General features: G+C 40.0%; 1 protein-coding gene across 12 annotated transcripts in view; it reads right to left on the reverse strand.

Moving 5' to 3' along the window:
• The window catches only part of DOCK3 (dedicator of cytokinesis 3), a 669732-nt gene that overhangs the window by 87854 nt on the left and 565652 nt on the right, over window positions 1-16226 (reverse strand). For all 12 annotated transcript variants that reach the window (XM_031662807.1, XM_031662809.1, XM_031662806.1 and 9 more), the window contains one exon: window positions 15013-15111. In XM_031662807.1, coding sequence (XP_031518667.1) covers window positions 15013-15111 — 99 coding nt within the window. The remainder of the gene's footprint in view (window positions 1-15012; window positions 15112-16226) is intronic.

Raw genomic sequence — 16226 nt, forward strand, 5'->3', positions numbered from 1 at the left:
ATTTTAATTGACAAATAATAATTGTATATAATTATTAAACACAATCTGATGCGTCAATACATGTATACATTGTGGAATGAACAAATCAGGTTAATTAGCATATCTATCACCTCAGATATTTATCGTTTTTTGTGGTGAGAACACTGAAAATACTCTTTTAGCTATTTTGAAATACACAGTCCATTATTAACTATTGTTGTCATGCTGTGCAACAGAACACCTGAACTGAAACTTTGCACCCATTGACCAATGTCTCCCCTTTCTCTGTCTACTGCCCCCACCCCCAGCCTCTGGTAACCATCACTCTACTACCTACTTTTCGAGTTCAATTTATATTTATTTATTTTTTTTCATTTAAAAAAATTTTTTTTTATTTTTATTTTTTATTTTTCTATTTTTTTTTAAATTTATTTATTATTATTATACTTTAAGTTGTAGAGTTATTTATTTTTTTTGAGATAGAGTCTCGCTCTTTCACCCAGGCTGGAGTGCAGTGGCACGATCTTGGCTCACTGCAAGCTCCGCCTCCCAGGTTCATGCCATTCTCCTGCCTCAGCCTCCCGGAGTAGCTGGGACTACAGGCACCTGCCACCACGCCTGGCTAATTTTTTTGTATTTTTAGTAGAGACGGGGTTTCACTGTGTTAGCCAGGATGGTCTTGGTCTCCTGACCTCTTGATTCGCCTGCCTAGGCCTCCCAAAGTGCTGGGATTACAGGCATGAGCTACCACGCCCAGCCTCAAGTTCAATTTTTTTAGATTCTACACATAAGTGAGATCACATGATTATTTGTCTGTGCCTGGTTTACTTCACTTAACATAATGTCCTCCAGGTTCATCCATGTTGCTGGAAATGACAAAATTTCCTACTTCTTTTAAGGCTGAATAGTATTCCCTGTGTATATATACCACATGTTAAAAATCTACTCATCTGCTGATAGACACTTAGGTTTTTTCCATGTCTCTGCTATTGTGAATAACGTTACAATGAACATGGGAGTGTACATATCTCTTTGACATACTGATTTTAATTCCTTTGGGTATATACCCAGAAGTGGAATTGTTGGATTATATGGTAATTCTATTTTTAGTTTTTTTGAGAAAACTTCATATTGTTTTCTAAAATGGCTGTATTTACAATATCACTAACAGTGTATAAGAGTTCCTTTTTCTCCACATCCTCACCAACACTTATCTTTCATCTTTTTGATTATAGCTTATCTAACAAATGTGACGTGATATCTCACTATGGTTTTGTGTTTTCTGATGATTAGAAATGTGGAGCATTTTTTCATATATCTGATGTCTTCTTTGAAGAAATATCTACTCAAGTCCTTTGCCCATTTTAAAAATAGGGTTATTTGTAGTCTTGTTATTGAGTAGCTTGAGGTTCCTTGTGTATTTTGGATATTAGTCCCTTATCTGACATGTAATTTGCAAATATTTTCTCCCAATCTGTAGGTTTTCTCTTCATTCTATTGTTTTCTTTACTGTGAAGAAGCTTTTTAGTTTGATGCAATCCTATTTTCTATTTTTATTTTCATTGCCAGTGCTTTAGGGATCATATCCAAGAAAGCCCTGCCTAGATCAACGTCATGTGTTTTCTAGTAGCTTTATCATTTCAGGTCTTCAATCCATTTTCAGCTGATTCTTGTACAGGGAGGTGAGGTAAAGGTCTACTTTCATTCTTCTATATGTGGTTTATTCAATTTTCCTAACATCACTTATTGATGAGACTCTCCTTTCTTCATTGTGTGTTCTTGCCATCTTGGTCAAAAATCAATTAATGGTAGATGTGTGAGTTTATTTCTGGGTTCACTATCCTATTCTGTTGGTCAATGTGTCTGTTTTTGTGCCAGTATCATGGTGTTTTGATCGCTATAGTTTTGTAATATGCTTTGAAATATGGTAGTGTGATGCCTCCAGTTTTGTTCTTTTTGTTCAAGGTTGCTTTGGCTATTTGGGGCCTTTTTTGATTCCATACACGTTTTAGGATTTTTAAAAAATTTCTGTGAGGAATGACATTGGAATTTTGATGGAGATTGCACTGAATCTGTAGATTGCTTTAGGGAGTATAAACATCTTGACAATATTAATCCTTCTAATCCATAAACATGAGATATCTGTCAATTTATTTGCATAATCTTTAATTTTCTTAATCAATATTTTATAGTTTTCAGTAAACATGTAGATCTTTAATTTCCTTGGTTAAATGTACCCCTAAAACTTGGTCAACATGGTAAAACCCCATCTCTACCAAAAAATACAAAAAAAATTAGCTGGGCGTGGTGGCATGCACCTGTAATCTCAGCTACTCAGCAGGCTGAGGTGGGAGAATCCCTAGAACCTGGGAGGTGGAGGTTGCACTGAGCCAAGATTGTGCCACTGCACTCCCGTCTGGGAGACAGAGGGAGGCCCTGTCTAAAAAAAAAAATTTTGGCCAGGCATGGTGGCTCAAGCCTGTAATCCCAGCACTTTGGGAGGCCGAGACGGGCAGATCACGAGGTCAGGAGATCGAGACCATCCTGGCTAACACGGTGAAACCCCGTCTCTACTAAAAATACAAAAAAAACTAGCTGGGCGAGGTGGCGGGCGCCTGTAGTCCCAGCTACTCGGGAGGCTGAGGCAGGAGAATGGCGTAAAAACCCAGGAGGCGGAGCTTGCAGTGAGCTGAGATCCAGCCACTGCACTCCAGCCCGGGCAACACAGTGAGACTCCATCTCAAAAAAAAAAAAAAAAAAAAAAAAATTTTTTAAACTCCTAAGTATTTTGTTTTTTAAAAATACCATTGTAAATGGGACGGTTTTTGTAACTTCTTCTTTAACTTTTATTTTTGTAGAGAGGAGGTCTGACTATGTTGCCCAGGCTGGTCTCAAACTCCTAGGCTCAAGCAATCCTCCCATCTCAGCCTCCCAAAGTGCTGGTATTACATGTGTGAGCCACCACACCTGGCTTGTTTTCATAATTTCTTTTTTAGACAGTTTGTTGTTATTGTATAGAAACACAACTAATTAGGTGTTGTCTCCTGCAACTTTACTGAATCTGTTTTCCAGTTCTAACAGGTTTTTTTGTAGTCATTGAAATTTTCTACATATACGACCATGTCAATGGCAAACAGAGATAATTTTACTCCATAATTTCCTATTTGGAAGCCTTTTCTTTCTTTCTCTTGCCTAACTGCTCTGGTTAGGACTTCTAGTATTGTGTTGAACAGAAGTAGTCAGAGTGGGCATCCTTGCCTTGTTCCTGATCTTTAAAAAAATGCTTTCAGTTTTTCACTGTAGAGTGTGAAGTCAACTATATGGGCTTATCATATATGATATTTATTGTTTTGAAGAACATTCTTTCTATATGTAATTTGTTGGGAATTTTAAAATCATGAAATGAAGAATTCTTTATATGCTTTGCCTGCATTTATTGAGATGATCATTTTTTTTCTCCTTCATTCTGTTAATATGGTAAATCACATTAATTTATTTGTGTATGTTGAACCAACCTTGTATTCCAGCGATAAATCCCACTTGATCATGGTGAATAATCCTTTTAACGTACTGTTGAATACAGTTTGCTAGTCCTTTGTTGAAGACTTTTGCATCTATATTAATCCATGTTACTGACTTACAGCTTCCTTTTCTTGTAGTGTCATTGTCTGGCTTTAGTATCAGGGTAATGCTAGCCCCATGAAATGAGTTTGGAAATATTCCCTCCTCTTCAATTTTTAAGAAAAGTTTGCGAAGGATTATTATTAGTTTGTCTTTAAATGTCTGGCAGAATTCAACTGTGAAGCCATCTAGTCCTGGGCTTTTCTTTGATGGGAGACTCTTAATTACTGATTCAAGCTCTTTACTAGCTATTAGTCTGTTCAGATTTCCAATCTCTTCATGATTAAGTCTTAGTAGATATATGTTTCTAGGAATTTATCATTTTCTCCTAGGTTGTCCAATCTGTTGGGATATAATTATTTGTAGCAGTCTCTTATGATCCTTTATATTTCTGTGTTGTCAATTGTAATGTCTTCTCTCTTCTTCTACTCTAGCTAAAAGTGTCGATTTTGTTTTTTCAGAAAATAAACTTAAGTTTAGTTGATTTTTCTTTTCTTTTTTTTTTTTTTAGTCTCCATTTCATTTACTTCTACTCTGATCTTTCTTATTTCTTTCCTTCTGTTAACTTTGGGGTTAGTTTTTTCTTATTTTACTAGTTCCTTGAGGTGCGACACTGGGTTGAGATCTTGCTTCTTATTTGATGTAGGGATTTATCGCTATAAACTTTCCTCCCAGAGCTGCTTTTGCTGCATTCTGTAAGATTTGATATGTTTCCATTTTTATCTCTAGATATTTATTATTTTTGTTATTTTTATTTTTGAGATGGAGTTTCACTCTTGTTGCCCAGGCTGGAGTGCAGTGGCGCGATCTTGGCTCACTGCAACCTCCGCCTCCCGGGTTCAAGAAATTCTCTGCCTCAGCCTCCCAAGTACCTGGGATTGCAGGTGCCCGCCACCATGCCTGGCTAATTTTTGTACTTTTAGTAGAGACAGGGTTTCACATCTTGGCCAGCCTGGTCTTGAACTCCTGACCTTGTGATCCACCTGCCTTGGCCTCCCACAGTGCTGGGATTACAGGCATGAGCCACTGCACCCAGCCCATTGTCTCTTTTTATAATTTTTGACCTAAAGTCAACTTTGTCTGAAATAGTATAGCTACCCCTGCTCTTTTTGTTTCCATTTGCATGAAATGTGTTTTTTCATCCCTTCACTTTCAGTGTATGAATGTCCTTTAAGGTGAAGTGAGGCTATTGTAGGCAGCATATAGTTGGGTCTTTAAAAAAAATCCATTCAGGAACTCTACATCTTTTGATTGGAGAATTTAATTGATTTACATTCAAAGTAATTACCGATAGGCAATGACTTATTTACTAGTGCTGTTTTAATTGTCTTCTGGTTGTTTGTAGATCCTTTGTTCTTTTCTTCCTGTATTGCTTTCTTCCTTTGTGGCTGGATGGCTGTCTAGTGGTATGTTTTGATGCTTTTATCTGCTGCATATTCATTACAGGCTTTTGCTTAGTGGTTACTCAGTAGCTTACATAAAACATCTTATACTTACAACTTGCTACTTTAGGCTGATAACAACTTTGATTGTATAAAGAAACTCTATACTTTAATTCCCCTCCTCCTACCCTCCACCTTCAAATAGGCCCTAGTGTCTGTTGTTCCCTTCTTTGTGTCCATGTATAGCTCCCACTTATAAGTGAGAACATGCAGCATTTGGTTTTCTGTTCCTGCATTAGTTTTCTTAGGATAATGGCCTCTAGCTCCATCCGTGTTGCTGCAAAAGACATAATCTCATTCTTTTTTATGGCTGTGTAGAATTCCATGGTATATACGTTCTTTTTTAAAATAACCTAGAGCTGTTTCTCTATTTTGTCACTCCTGTCCTAAGTCATTTGTACTCCAGTCTCTCATCTGTCTTCCCCCAGGCTATTCCCTTTCCTCTCTTTACTTCCTCCGCCCATTTAAATACACACACATGCGCACACATGCGTGTGCACACACACACACACCCTCCTGGGCTAGGCTGTTTCAGCTTAGGAAATAAAAAATAAAATCTGTTGGCTTATGAGTAGCCTTTACCTGCAGTCAGAGAGGCACACTACTATCAAGGAAGTCAGTCTTTCATGCTCTCAGTTTCTTTCTTCAGGACCATTTCCTCTGGTCCTTTTCTTTCAAACTCATTTTCAGGAAAACTAGGCCATTAGTCATTTACTCCCTCATTCTAAGTGAGTTTTTGTCACTTGTTACTTTGAGTAAAAGGTATTTAAAAGTCTTTATGTTAATTTTTTTCTTTCTTTTATTTTAGGTTCAGGGGTACATGTATAGGTTTGTTATACAGATAAATTGAGCATCATGGAGGTTTGGTGTCCAGATTATTACATTGCCCCAACAATAAGCATAGTACCTGATAGGTAGTTTTTTAATCCTCACCCTCCTCCCACCCTCCACTCTTAGGCCCTGATGTCTGTTGTTCTCTTAGTTTTTTTTTTCCTTTTTGAGACGGAGTCTCACTCTGTCACCTAGGCTGGAGCACAGTGCTACAATCTTGGCTCACTGCAACCTCTGCCTCCTAGGTTCAAGTGATTCTCCTGCCTTAGCCTTCTGAGTAGCTGGGATTACAAGTATGTGCCACCATGCCTGGCTCATTTTTGTATTTTTAGTAGAGACGGGGTTTCACCATGTTGACCAGGCTCATCTTGAACTCCTGACCACAAATGATCCACCTGCATCAGCCTCCCAAAGTGCTGGGATTACAGGCATGAGCCACTGAGCCTGCCTGTTGTTCTCTTCTTATGTCCAGGAGTACTCAATGTTTAGCTTCCACTTACAAGTGAGAACATGTGGTATCTGGTTTTCAGTGTTAGTTCACTTAGGACAATGACCTCTAGCTCCATCCATGTTGTTGCAAAGGACATGCTCTTGTTCTTTTAAAATGGCTGTGCAGTATTCCAACATGTATATGTACCACACTTTCTTTATCTAGTCTACCACTGATGGGCATTTAGGTTGATTCCATGTCTTTGCTATTGTGAATAGTCCTGTGATGAACACATACATGTGCATGTGTCTTTATGGTAGAATTATTTCTTTCCTTTGGGTGTATACCAGTAATGGGATTGCTGGGTTGAACGATAGTTCTTTTTTAAGTTGAGAAATCACAAAACCGCTTTTCATAATGGCTGAACTAATTTACATTCCCACCAGCAGTGTATAAGTGTTCCCTCTTCTCTGCAACCTCACCAGCATTTGTTATTTTTTGACTTTTAATTTTTTAATTTTAATTTTTACTATTTTGAGACAGGGTCTTGTCCTGTCACCCAGCTTGGAGAACTGTGGTATAATCGGTTCGCTGCAGCCTTGATCTCCTGGACCCAAGCAATCTTCTTAACTCAGCCTCCCAAACAGCTTGGACCACAGGCACATGTCACTGTGTCTAGGTAATTTTTATTTTTATTTTTGTCAAGATGGGGTCTTGCTATGTTGCCCAGGCTGGTCTTGAACTCCTGGACTCAAGTGATCTTGCTGCCTCAGCCTCCCAATTTTTTTTTTGACTTTTTAATAACAGCTATTCTGAGTGGTCTCAGATAGTATCTTGCTGTGGTTTTCATTTGTATTTCTCCAGTGATTAGTGATGCCGAACATTTTTTCATGTGCTTGTTTGCTATATGTCCTCTTCTGAAAAGTGTCTGTTCATGTCTTTTGCCCACTTTTTAACAGGGTTGTTTTTTTGCTTGTGAATTTAAGTTCCTTACAGATTCTGGTTATCAGAGCTTTGTCAGATGCATAGTTTGCAAATATCTTCTCCCATTCTGTGGCTTGCCTGTTTATTCTGTGGAGAGTTTTTCTGTGCAGAAGCTCTTTAATTAGATCACATTCATCAATTTTTGCTTTTGTTGCAAATTGCTTTTGGTGTCTTTGTCATGAAATCTTTGTCAGGGCCTATGTCCAGGTAGTTCTTTTTAAAGTTATTTGAAAATCTTCCAGAGTTTTTATAGTTTTAGGTTTTACATTTAAGTCTTTAATACATTTTGAGTTAATTTTCGTATATGGTGTAAGGAAGGGGTCCAGTTTCAATCTGCATATGGCCAGCCAGTTATCCCAGCACTATTTATTGAATAGGGAGTCTTTTACCCATTGCTTGTTTTTGTCAACTTTGTTGTAAATCAAATTGTTGTAGGTATGCAGCTTTATTTCTGGGCTCTGTATTCTGTTCCTTTGGTCTATGTGTCTGTTTTTTTGTATCTGTACCATGCTGTTTTTGATACTGTAGCCTTGTAGTATATAGTTTGAAGTCAGGTAATGTCACACCTCCAGCTTTGTTCTTTTTGCTTAGGACTGCTTTGGCTATTCAGGCTTTTTTAAAAATTCCATATCAAGTAAATTTTTTTTTTTTTAATTCTGTGAGAAATGTCATTGGTAGTTTAATAGGAATAGCAATGAATCTGTAAATTGCTTTGAGTTGTAAGGTCATTTTAACAATATCGATTCTTCATTTCCTATCCATGAACAGGGAATGTTTTTCCATTTGTTTGTGTCATCTCTGATTTATTTTAGCAGCTTTGTAACTCTCCTTGTAGAGATCTTTTACCTCTCTGGTTAGTTTTATTCCTAGATACTTTATTCTTTTTGTGGCTATTGTGAACGGAATTATGTTCTTGATTTGGCTCAGCTTGAATGCTGGTGTATAAAAATGCTACTAATTTTTTTCATCGATTTTTGTATCCTGAAACTTTGCTGAAGTTGTTTATCAGATCCAGGAATTTTTGGGCAGAGGCCGTGGGGTTTCCTAGGTATAGAATTATAACATCTGCAAACAAAGATAGTTTCACTTCCTCTTTTCCTATTTGGATGCGTTTTCTTTCTCGTGCCTGATTGCTCTGGCTAGGACTTCCAAACTAAACTCTTCTTTTATTCGAAATGGAGTCGTGCACTGTTGCCTGGGCTGGAGTGCAGTGGCATGATCTCAGCTCACTGCAACCTCTGCCTCCTGGTTTCAAGTGATTCTCCTGCGTCAGCCTCCCAAGTAGCTGGGATTACAGGTGCCCGCCACCACACCCAGCTAATTTTTTGCATTTTCAGTAGAGACAGGGTTTCGCTATGTTGGCCAGCCTAGTCTCAAATTCCTGACCTCGTGATCTGCCTGCCTTGGCCTCCCAAAGTGCTGGGATTACAGGCGTGAGGCACCGTGCCCAGACTTACCTCTTTTTAAAATTTCTTTTCTTTTTGTCTCTCAGATTATATAATTTTCAGTGACCTATTTTTGATTTCACTAATCCTTTCTTCTGCTTGATCGTCTGCTGCTGAATCCTTTTATTGAAATTTTCAGTTTAGAGTATTCTTCAGTTCTATGATTTGTTTGGTACTTATGTATACTTTCTATTTCTTTGTTGAATTTCTCAGTTTATTCTTTCATTGCTCTCCTGACCTCAGTAAACATCTTTATGAACATTATTTTGAATTCCCTGTTGGATGATCACATCTCTACACTTCACTTGGGCTGGTTTCTGGAGATTTATCTTATTCTTTTGTTTGAAATATACTCCTGTTTATTTTCCTCGATGCTCTGTGGTTCATTTCTGCATACGAGATAAGACAACTATTTCTCCCAATCTTGTCAGATTGGACTTGTGTAGAAGGATCTCACCAATCCATCCATCCAGAGATTCTAAGGTGCCTCTCAAATCTTTGTGTTTCTCCAGACTGCTGTCTCTGTTTTGGGTGGCTTCCTGGAGCTTAGGATGTGCCATGTCCTCTCCATGCTCTGAAACTGATAACTTAGGAGCCAGACTCTTGTTATGTAGCTGCAAAGGTTAAAGTATTGGATGCATGCTCCAGTTTATTGTATCTTCATGGTAAAGTTGAACATGGGCATTTATCTCCCACTGTCACTGCACTAAGCTGGGGAAGAGGATTTGTTGCAAACACTGTATGTCTATGTCTTGGCTTTCCGTGATCTAGGGCCACTCAGGAATGCAAAGCCCCATTCTCCCAGGGTTAGGTTATTAAGGAGATAGTATCTTGGGTGGGAGCTATAGAAGTTGTGGTACTTAATGTGTGGCCAAACGCCTTCCAGGAAGAATGGGTACACTTGGACTTATCACTGTGATGAGCCAAAGGAAAGGCTCATGAAGTGCTGAGCCTTGGCTCAGGCTGCTAAATGGCTATTGTTTGTTTTCTCCATTAGCTCCCTGAAACAAGTTCAATGTAAGCCAAGCTACAAAGCAGCCACTGGAATTATGTGCCATGAGACCTTTCTAAAGAGAAAAATTGGAGCTGCATGTTCCTGCTCCTTTTCTTCACTGCTTCAAAGGGGTGTTAGCTCCTGCAAGTGTTTGTGTGCCCACTTAAAACCATCTTTGTTCTGTGATCTGGGGAGATTCATAAATGCCTCTTTCTGCTCCTAGAACTAAGAGGTTTAACATAGAGTCCTTTGAGAGGTAACTGTAAAAGTTGCGGTACTTGATGCATGGCATAAACCCCTTCCAGGGAGAAATGAGAGGTGAGTTTTTAAAGCCACTTTTCTGTACTGATCCTGGGAGATGAAGACCCTGGAAGTAGTTATGTGCTCATATAAAACTGCAACTTTTTTTTCCTGAGGTCTAGACAGCCTCATATATATGCAGCTTCCTTTGTTCCTAATGCTAGGAGGTTTAGGATGCAGTCCTTCGGGTAGAAGCTGTAAAAGTTGGAGCACTCATATGTGGACAATTCTTTCCAGTAGGGATTAACAGGCCTGGAATTATTCCTGAGATGAGCTGGGGGAGAAGGCCTGTGAAGTACCAATCTGCTTCTCAGGCTGCGGGTGGGCCAATACTTGCCTGTCCCTTTAACTCGTGAATGTAAGTGAGTTAGAAGCCAGACCACCAAACAGTCATACACCCCTTACAGGGAGAAACAGGGGAACTGTGTTTTTGAGCCCTTTCTCTGCACTGTTTCAGGAGGATAAAGCCCCAGAAGTGCCTGCATGCCCATTTGAAACCACGACCTTTTTCATGTAGTCTAGAGACACACGGAAGCCAGTCCTCTTTGCTCCCAGAACAGGGAGGTTTAGGATGCATTCCCTTGGGTAGAAGCTATAAAAGTTGGGATGCTCCATGTGTGGACAAACTCCTTCTAGGAGAGGAGTTTGTTTGAAATTATCACTAGGGTGAGCTGGGGGAGGAGGCTCAGGAAGTGCCAATCTGCTGCTCAGGCTAGCAGCAAGCTACTACTTGTCTGCTCCTTTAACTCCCCAGTCTAAGTCAGTAAGAAGCCAGACTGCCACATGTGCACTGAAAGAATTTGTCTGTTCCTGAGAGACACATGGAGCTGCATTTTTGGAGCCCTTTCTCTGAGTGCTTCTAGAGGATAAAGCCCTGGAAGTGCTTGTGTGCCCATATAAAATTGCTGCTTTTTCCTTGTTATCTAGAGATGCTTACATGTGTCAAATTTCCTCCCCTCCCAGAGTTGGTGAATTAGGAGCCAAACCACGGCAAATCTTAGAATTAGGGTGGTATATGTGAAGTCCAAACCCTCCTCTCCACAAGGAGCAGGTAAATGTTAAGGATTCCGTTCCTGATTTTATGGTGCAGTGCCAGGGGTGGGGTCTGTGCCTGAGTGTGCCTCTCAGCTTTTCCTATCCATTCAATGTGGATGTTTCCTCAGTTGCCTGGTGGGTAAGAGTCTTTCAATTGGTCTCCTTCTCTCAGAGGGAAGTGATCCATGAATAGATGTTTATATGGTGTCTGTGGGTGGAGGGGAAGTCAGGAGCTTCCTATTTTTCTGTGTGGCTCATGCCATTCCTTGACGATTTTCACATGTTAAGCCAACCTTGCATTTCTGGGATAAATCCTACTTGATCATGGTATATAATCCTTTTACTTTACTATGTTGGTGGATTCAGTTTGCTAGTATTTTAGTGGAGATTTTTGTGTTTATATTCATAAGGGGTATTGGTCCGTAGTTTGCTTTTCTTGTGATGTCTTTGTCCAGTTTTCTTATCACAGTATTTATTAATGACCTCATAAAATGAGTAGGTAAATGTTCTCTCCTTTTCTATTTTTTGGGATAGTTTGCAAAGGACTGATATTAATTCTTATTTAAAAATTTGGTAGAATTCACCAATTAAGGCATCTGGTCCTGGGCTTTTCTTTGTGGAAGTTTTTTTTTGTTTTTTTTTTTTTGTTTGTTTGTTTTTTTGAGACAAGAGTTTAGCTCTTGTTGCCCAGGCTGGAGTGCAATGGCACGATCTTGGCTCACCGCAACCTCTGCCTCCCAGGTTCAGGTGGTTCTCCCACCTCAGCCTGCCGAGTAGCTGGGATTACAGGTGTGCACCACCACACCCGTCTAACTTTGTACTTTTAGTAGAGACAGGGTTTCTCTATGTTGGTCAGGTCAGGCTGGTCTCAAACTTCCACCCTCAGGTGATCTGCCTCCACCCACCTCGGCCTCCCAAAGTGTTGGGATTACAGGCGAGAGCCACTGTGCCTGGCTGGAAGTCTTAAATTATTAACTTGATATCACTATTTGTGATGAGTCTTTTTAAGATGGATATAATCAGAAGCATTAAATTGTACACTTGTGAAAAGTATGAATTTTATGGTATAATTGTATCTCAATAATACTGTCATAAAAAAAGAAAACACATACAAAGCTCCATATTCAGTGTGGTGGACAGAACATGTTCCCTTACCGTGGCTTCTCAAATCCTCTAAAATAATAGCCAAGAAAGAGAAATGCACAGACCCACACAAAGAAAACAAGAGGGGAGAAGATGGTAAGCAAATGAGGTCAACAAATACTGAAAACTTGAAAAAGAAGAAACTGGTAACTGACTTAACAGACCTGGGAATACCAAGAGCCAAGGGCCTTTGGGGATGAGAACAATAAGAAGCAAGGCACACAAACTGAAGCGCCACTAGGCACCTCCCGTAATCTAAGGTATGAGGGCTAAGAATAGGAAGATTAAAGTCTAACATCCCCTCTGCTATCTCATGTCACTAGCTAATAAGTTTTTCTCTGCCCTGCCAGAGTACTGAGGGCTGTTTTCTGGAGGAGTTGATCACTGAGGGTCTGTCTTCAAGGATACATTAACAGCTGAGGACTGAGGTGCCAAAATGAAAATAGGCATTTAAAGAAACTTTACCTGCTGAACTGGAAGACTCACAGCCCCTTTTTGCTATGTCGTTCCTAAAATATTGGTAGGTTACTCCATTTCCAGAATGCAGAAAATGAAATACACAGAGGTTCCTCTTCAAAGGAACTTTCCTCCCAGTCTAATTAAGAATAGACAGTAACCTCTCTTAAAAGCAAAATTTACTCAAAGACCAGTGCTAATATTCTCAAATTCTGCTAGCTGTAAAAAAGAAATCAATATACTCTGTTCTCAGCTTCCACATTTTAGCCTAGATATCTGCCCTGGCACGCCTGAACCAATCCAAGCAAGCATTAGGTCATAGCCTATTCCTCTCTCTTATTTGGAAGTGTTTTTGCCTCTCTCAGCATTCCACAAGTTACTTCCTCTCTTCCTTTGTTCTCCTCTACCTTTACCTCTTTTGGGAAGTTCTAAGTCGCTAGCCAATCGGGTCGAGTATAGAATGTGAGATCCCGTTCCAGCCAATGGAAACCAGACACAGCAGTAGGGTGGATGGGTCAGGTTACAGACGACCCTGTCTCCTTTTTTGTTTGTGCTCTTGTGGCTGGACTGCTGGCGAGGGCACCCTTTCTGCAGAAAGTAAACTAGCCTTGCTGAGGAATCCTTTGTCTCAGTGTTGATCTTTTGCGACACTGAACTCCTGTGCCCAACACAGGAGAAGTAGAAGACTCCCCTCTAGGGAATGAACAAGTCCAAGTCCTGCAGATACAGGAATTAGGGAATGCTCTGACCAAAAGGGCAGATCCTCTTTGGCCATCTACAGGGGAGCCTGCTAGAGAAAGCCCTGCCTATACATAGAGTTTGTAATCAGCACTAAAGGACTTCACTTTTAGATACACACTATCATCCAGGAGTCTCTACAGGAAAGTCTGTAGGAGGAGAGTCTCCAACACAAAAGATAGAGACTGAAATAAATAAAAGCAGTAGGGGAGGAAATCTCTAGGAAAAAAAAGTGACCTGACATCTGATACATTTGACCATAAGGCAAGCTAGAAGAAGAGATACATTAGAAAGATGATAGCAAGAGTGGTAAATCCTCACCAGATTTGAAGACCAAAACAAAACATAAGCAAACAAAAAAAAAGAGGCAATTAATTTTTATAAAAACAATAAGTTTGACAACAAGTTTGTCTAACCCATGGCCCATGGGCCACATGCAGCCCAGGATGGCTTTGAATGAGGCCCAAAACAGATTTGTAAATTTTCTTAAAATATTTTATATATATGTGTGTGTGTGTGTATACATATATGTGTGTGTATATATATATATATTTGTTTTTAGCTCATCAGCTATTGTTAGTGTTAGTGTATTTAATGTGTGGCCCAAGACAATTCTTCTTCCAATGTGGCCTAGGGAAGCCAAAAGACTGGACATCACTGTTCTACAAGAAAAGAAACATAATCCCAGGACAGTCTTGGCTCACCACAGTACTTATTTAGCTGTAATGAAGAAAAGATAACCAATATAACCAATGCAAACAAAAATATATGAAAACTACATTGGGAGAATGGGAGAAAGGATGTGTGTGGGAGAGGAATGATTCTGGAGAATCACCTTCATTTTCCATAGAAAGGGAAAAATAGATAATAACTAATAGCTAAAAATAGTAGTAGAAGCTTCCTGAAGAATAGCAAATGAATTGAAAATGGCTGCCTTTGTGGAGCAGGGACTGGACATGAGTCAGGCTGAGCCAGGAAACCACTAAATTTAAAAAAAAAATTATTCCTGGGCTCAATCGATCCTCTCACTTTAGCCTCAAGAGTAGCTAGGACTACTAGCTAAAAAAAACAGGTGTTTTATATTATGAACTTTATAGTACACTTTGGCTTTTTAAATTATGTATAGCAATCTGTGACAAAAATAAGCCCTTCAGTGTTCCAGACCCAGAGTCTGGCAGCAAATGAGCAGTGCACACCTTGCTCTCTAAAGGTATCTTCCACAAATATATTTAAATGAAAAAAAGTTGTCATCATTATTATTATTAAAGGCATTAAAACAGCAAATCCTAATTTGTAGGTACAAAATATAAGGGTAACTGCCAAGTTACTAAGAAAGGAAGGAGTCCTGGTTTTCCGACAACCAGTGTGGGACTCTAATAGAGGCACATGATCACAGGGCTGCCAATAGTTAAGGAAAACTTGGCAGTGTTACCAGGGTCCAGCTGTGTGGGGACACTGCTGGCTTTCAGCTTCTGGAGGCCAACACTCAGCTGTAAAGTAGGGCTGGTGAATCCTACACCCGTGGCAATGCTAGTCACTTGCACTCATCCCCCTGACAGGGAAAAAGCCCCTGGGGAGTGTTGGCTCCCACATGAAAGGTGTTCTACTGCCTACCTTGAGTTCATCTTTGCTCTGGAAGTTGTCCAGGAGGTGCTGGAAATGGGTGTCACACATCTGGCGGAGCAGTGAGAGAAGGCAGGACACATATTCGCCCTAGGGACCAACCCAAAAAAAACACTTAACATGGCCAATTGCAAGGGCTGTGCTCCCCCCATCCATAGAGGGCAAGGAGAGAAGGGAGGGTATGAGATGGCCCCAATGATCATGGAAGAAAGATGACAAATCTGGCCCTTTAAAGCTTCTTTTCTGCTAAGGAAAGCCTGGAGAGATTGGGGGGGAATAAGGTCTCTGCAGTATGGGGCTACTGAAAAATCTTACACAATAATAAAGTAGTATTGCAAAGTGAGACAAATACTCTCCCTTTTTTTCCTAGGAAAGTTTTGGCTAAATAGTCCTTTGCTGCCAAGGCACTGTACTTAAGTCTATAGAGGATACTTGGAACAGGGGAGAGCTTAACCTTCTCTGGATAGAATTTGGATTCTGCCGATCCTGCTGGGCTAGAGCAGCCCTTGTACAAGGACTTCTTTGGAATCTCCTAGAATTTGCACAGGGTTACTAGACTGGACAAACAAAACACAGCAGATCAATATGCCTGTCTGAAAGGCAGATGAGTTAAAATTGACCTTTTTGAGGGGACAAGCTATGGGCTTTAAGACAAGTAGAAATTAAAGGATAAATATCAATGTTCAAAATGTCTTCAAGTTCCAACTGGGATACATGGAATAAAATCCTGCTTTAAGGACTTCAAAAACCATCTTATTGCAACTTTTGGCATGGAGCAGACAAGCATGGCCTCCTCTTAGTTGCCTCTTTAAAAGGGAGGGAGAACATTTACTTCTCGTGGGCAATTTTCAAACATTTATGAACTCGTGAGAAAGTGACAACAGTTTTTAGTCTCTCAAACCCTTTCTAGGTCTCTGAAATTATTATTCTTGTTTCTTGAGACGGAGTTTTGCTCTTGTCGCCCAGTTCAGAGTGCAATGGCATGATCTTGGTTCACTGCTACCTCCACCTCCTAGGTATAAGCGATTCTCCTGCCTCAGCCTCCCGAGTAGCTGGGATTACAGGCACCCACCACCACGCCTGGCTAATTTTTTTTGTATTTTTAGTAGAGACTGGGTTTCGCCATGCTGGCCAGGCTAGTCTTGAACTCCTGACCTCAGATGATCCGTCCGCCTTGGCCTCCCAAAGTGTTGGGATTACAGGCA

This window comes from Papio anubis, chromosome 2, assembly GCF_008728515.1.
Source record: "Papio anubis isolate 15944 chromosome 2, Panubis1.0, whole genome shotgun sequence".
Classification (NCBI taxonomy): Eukaryota; Metazoa; Chordata; class Mammalia; order Primates; family Cercopithecidae; genus Papio; species Papio anubis.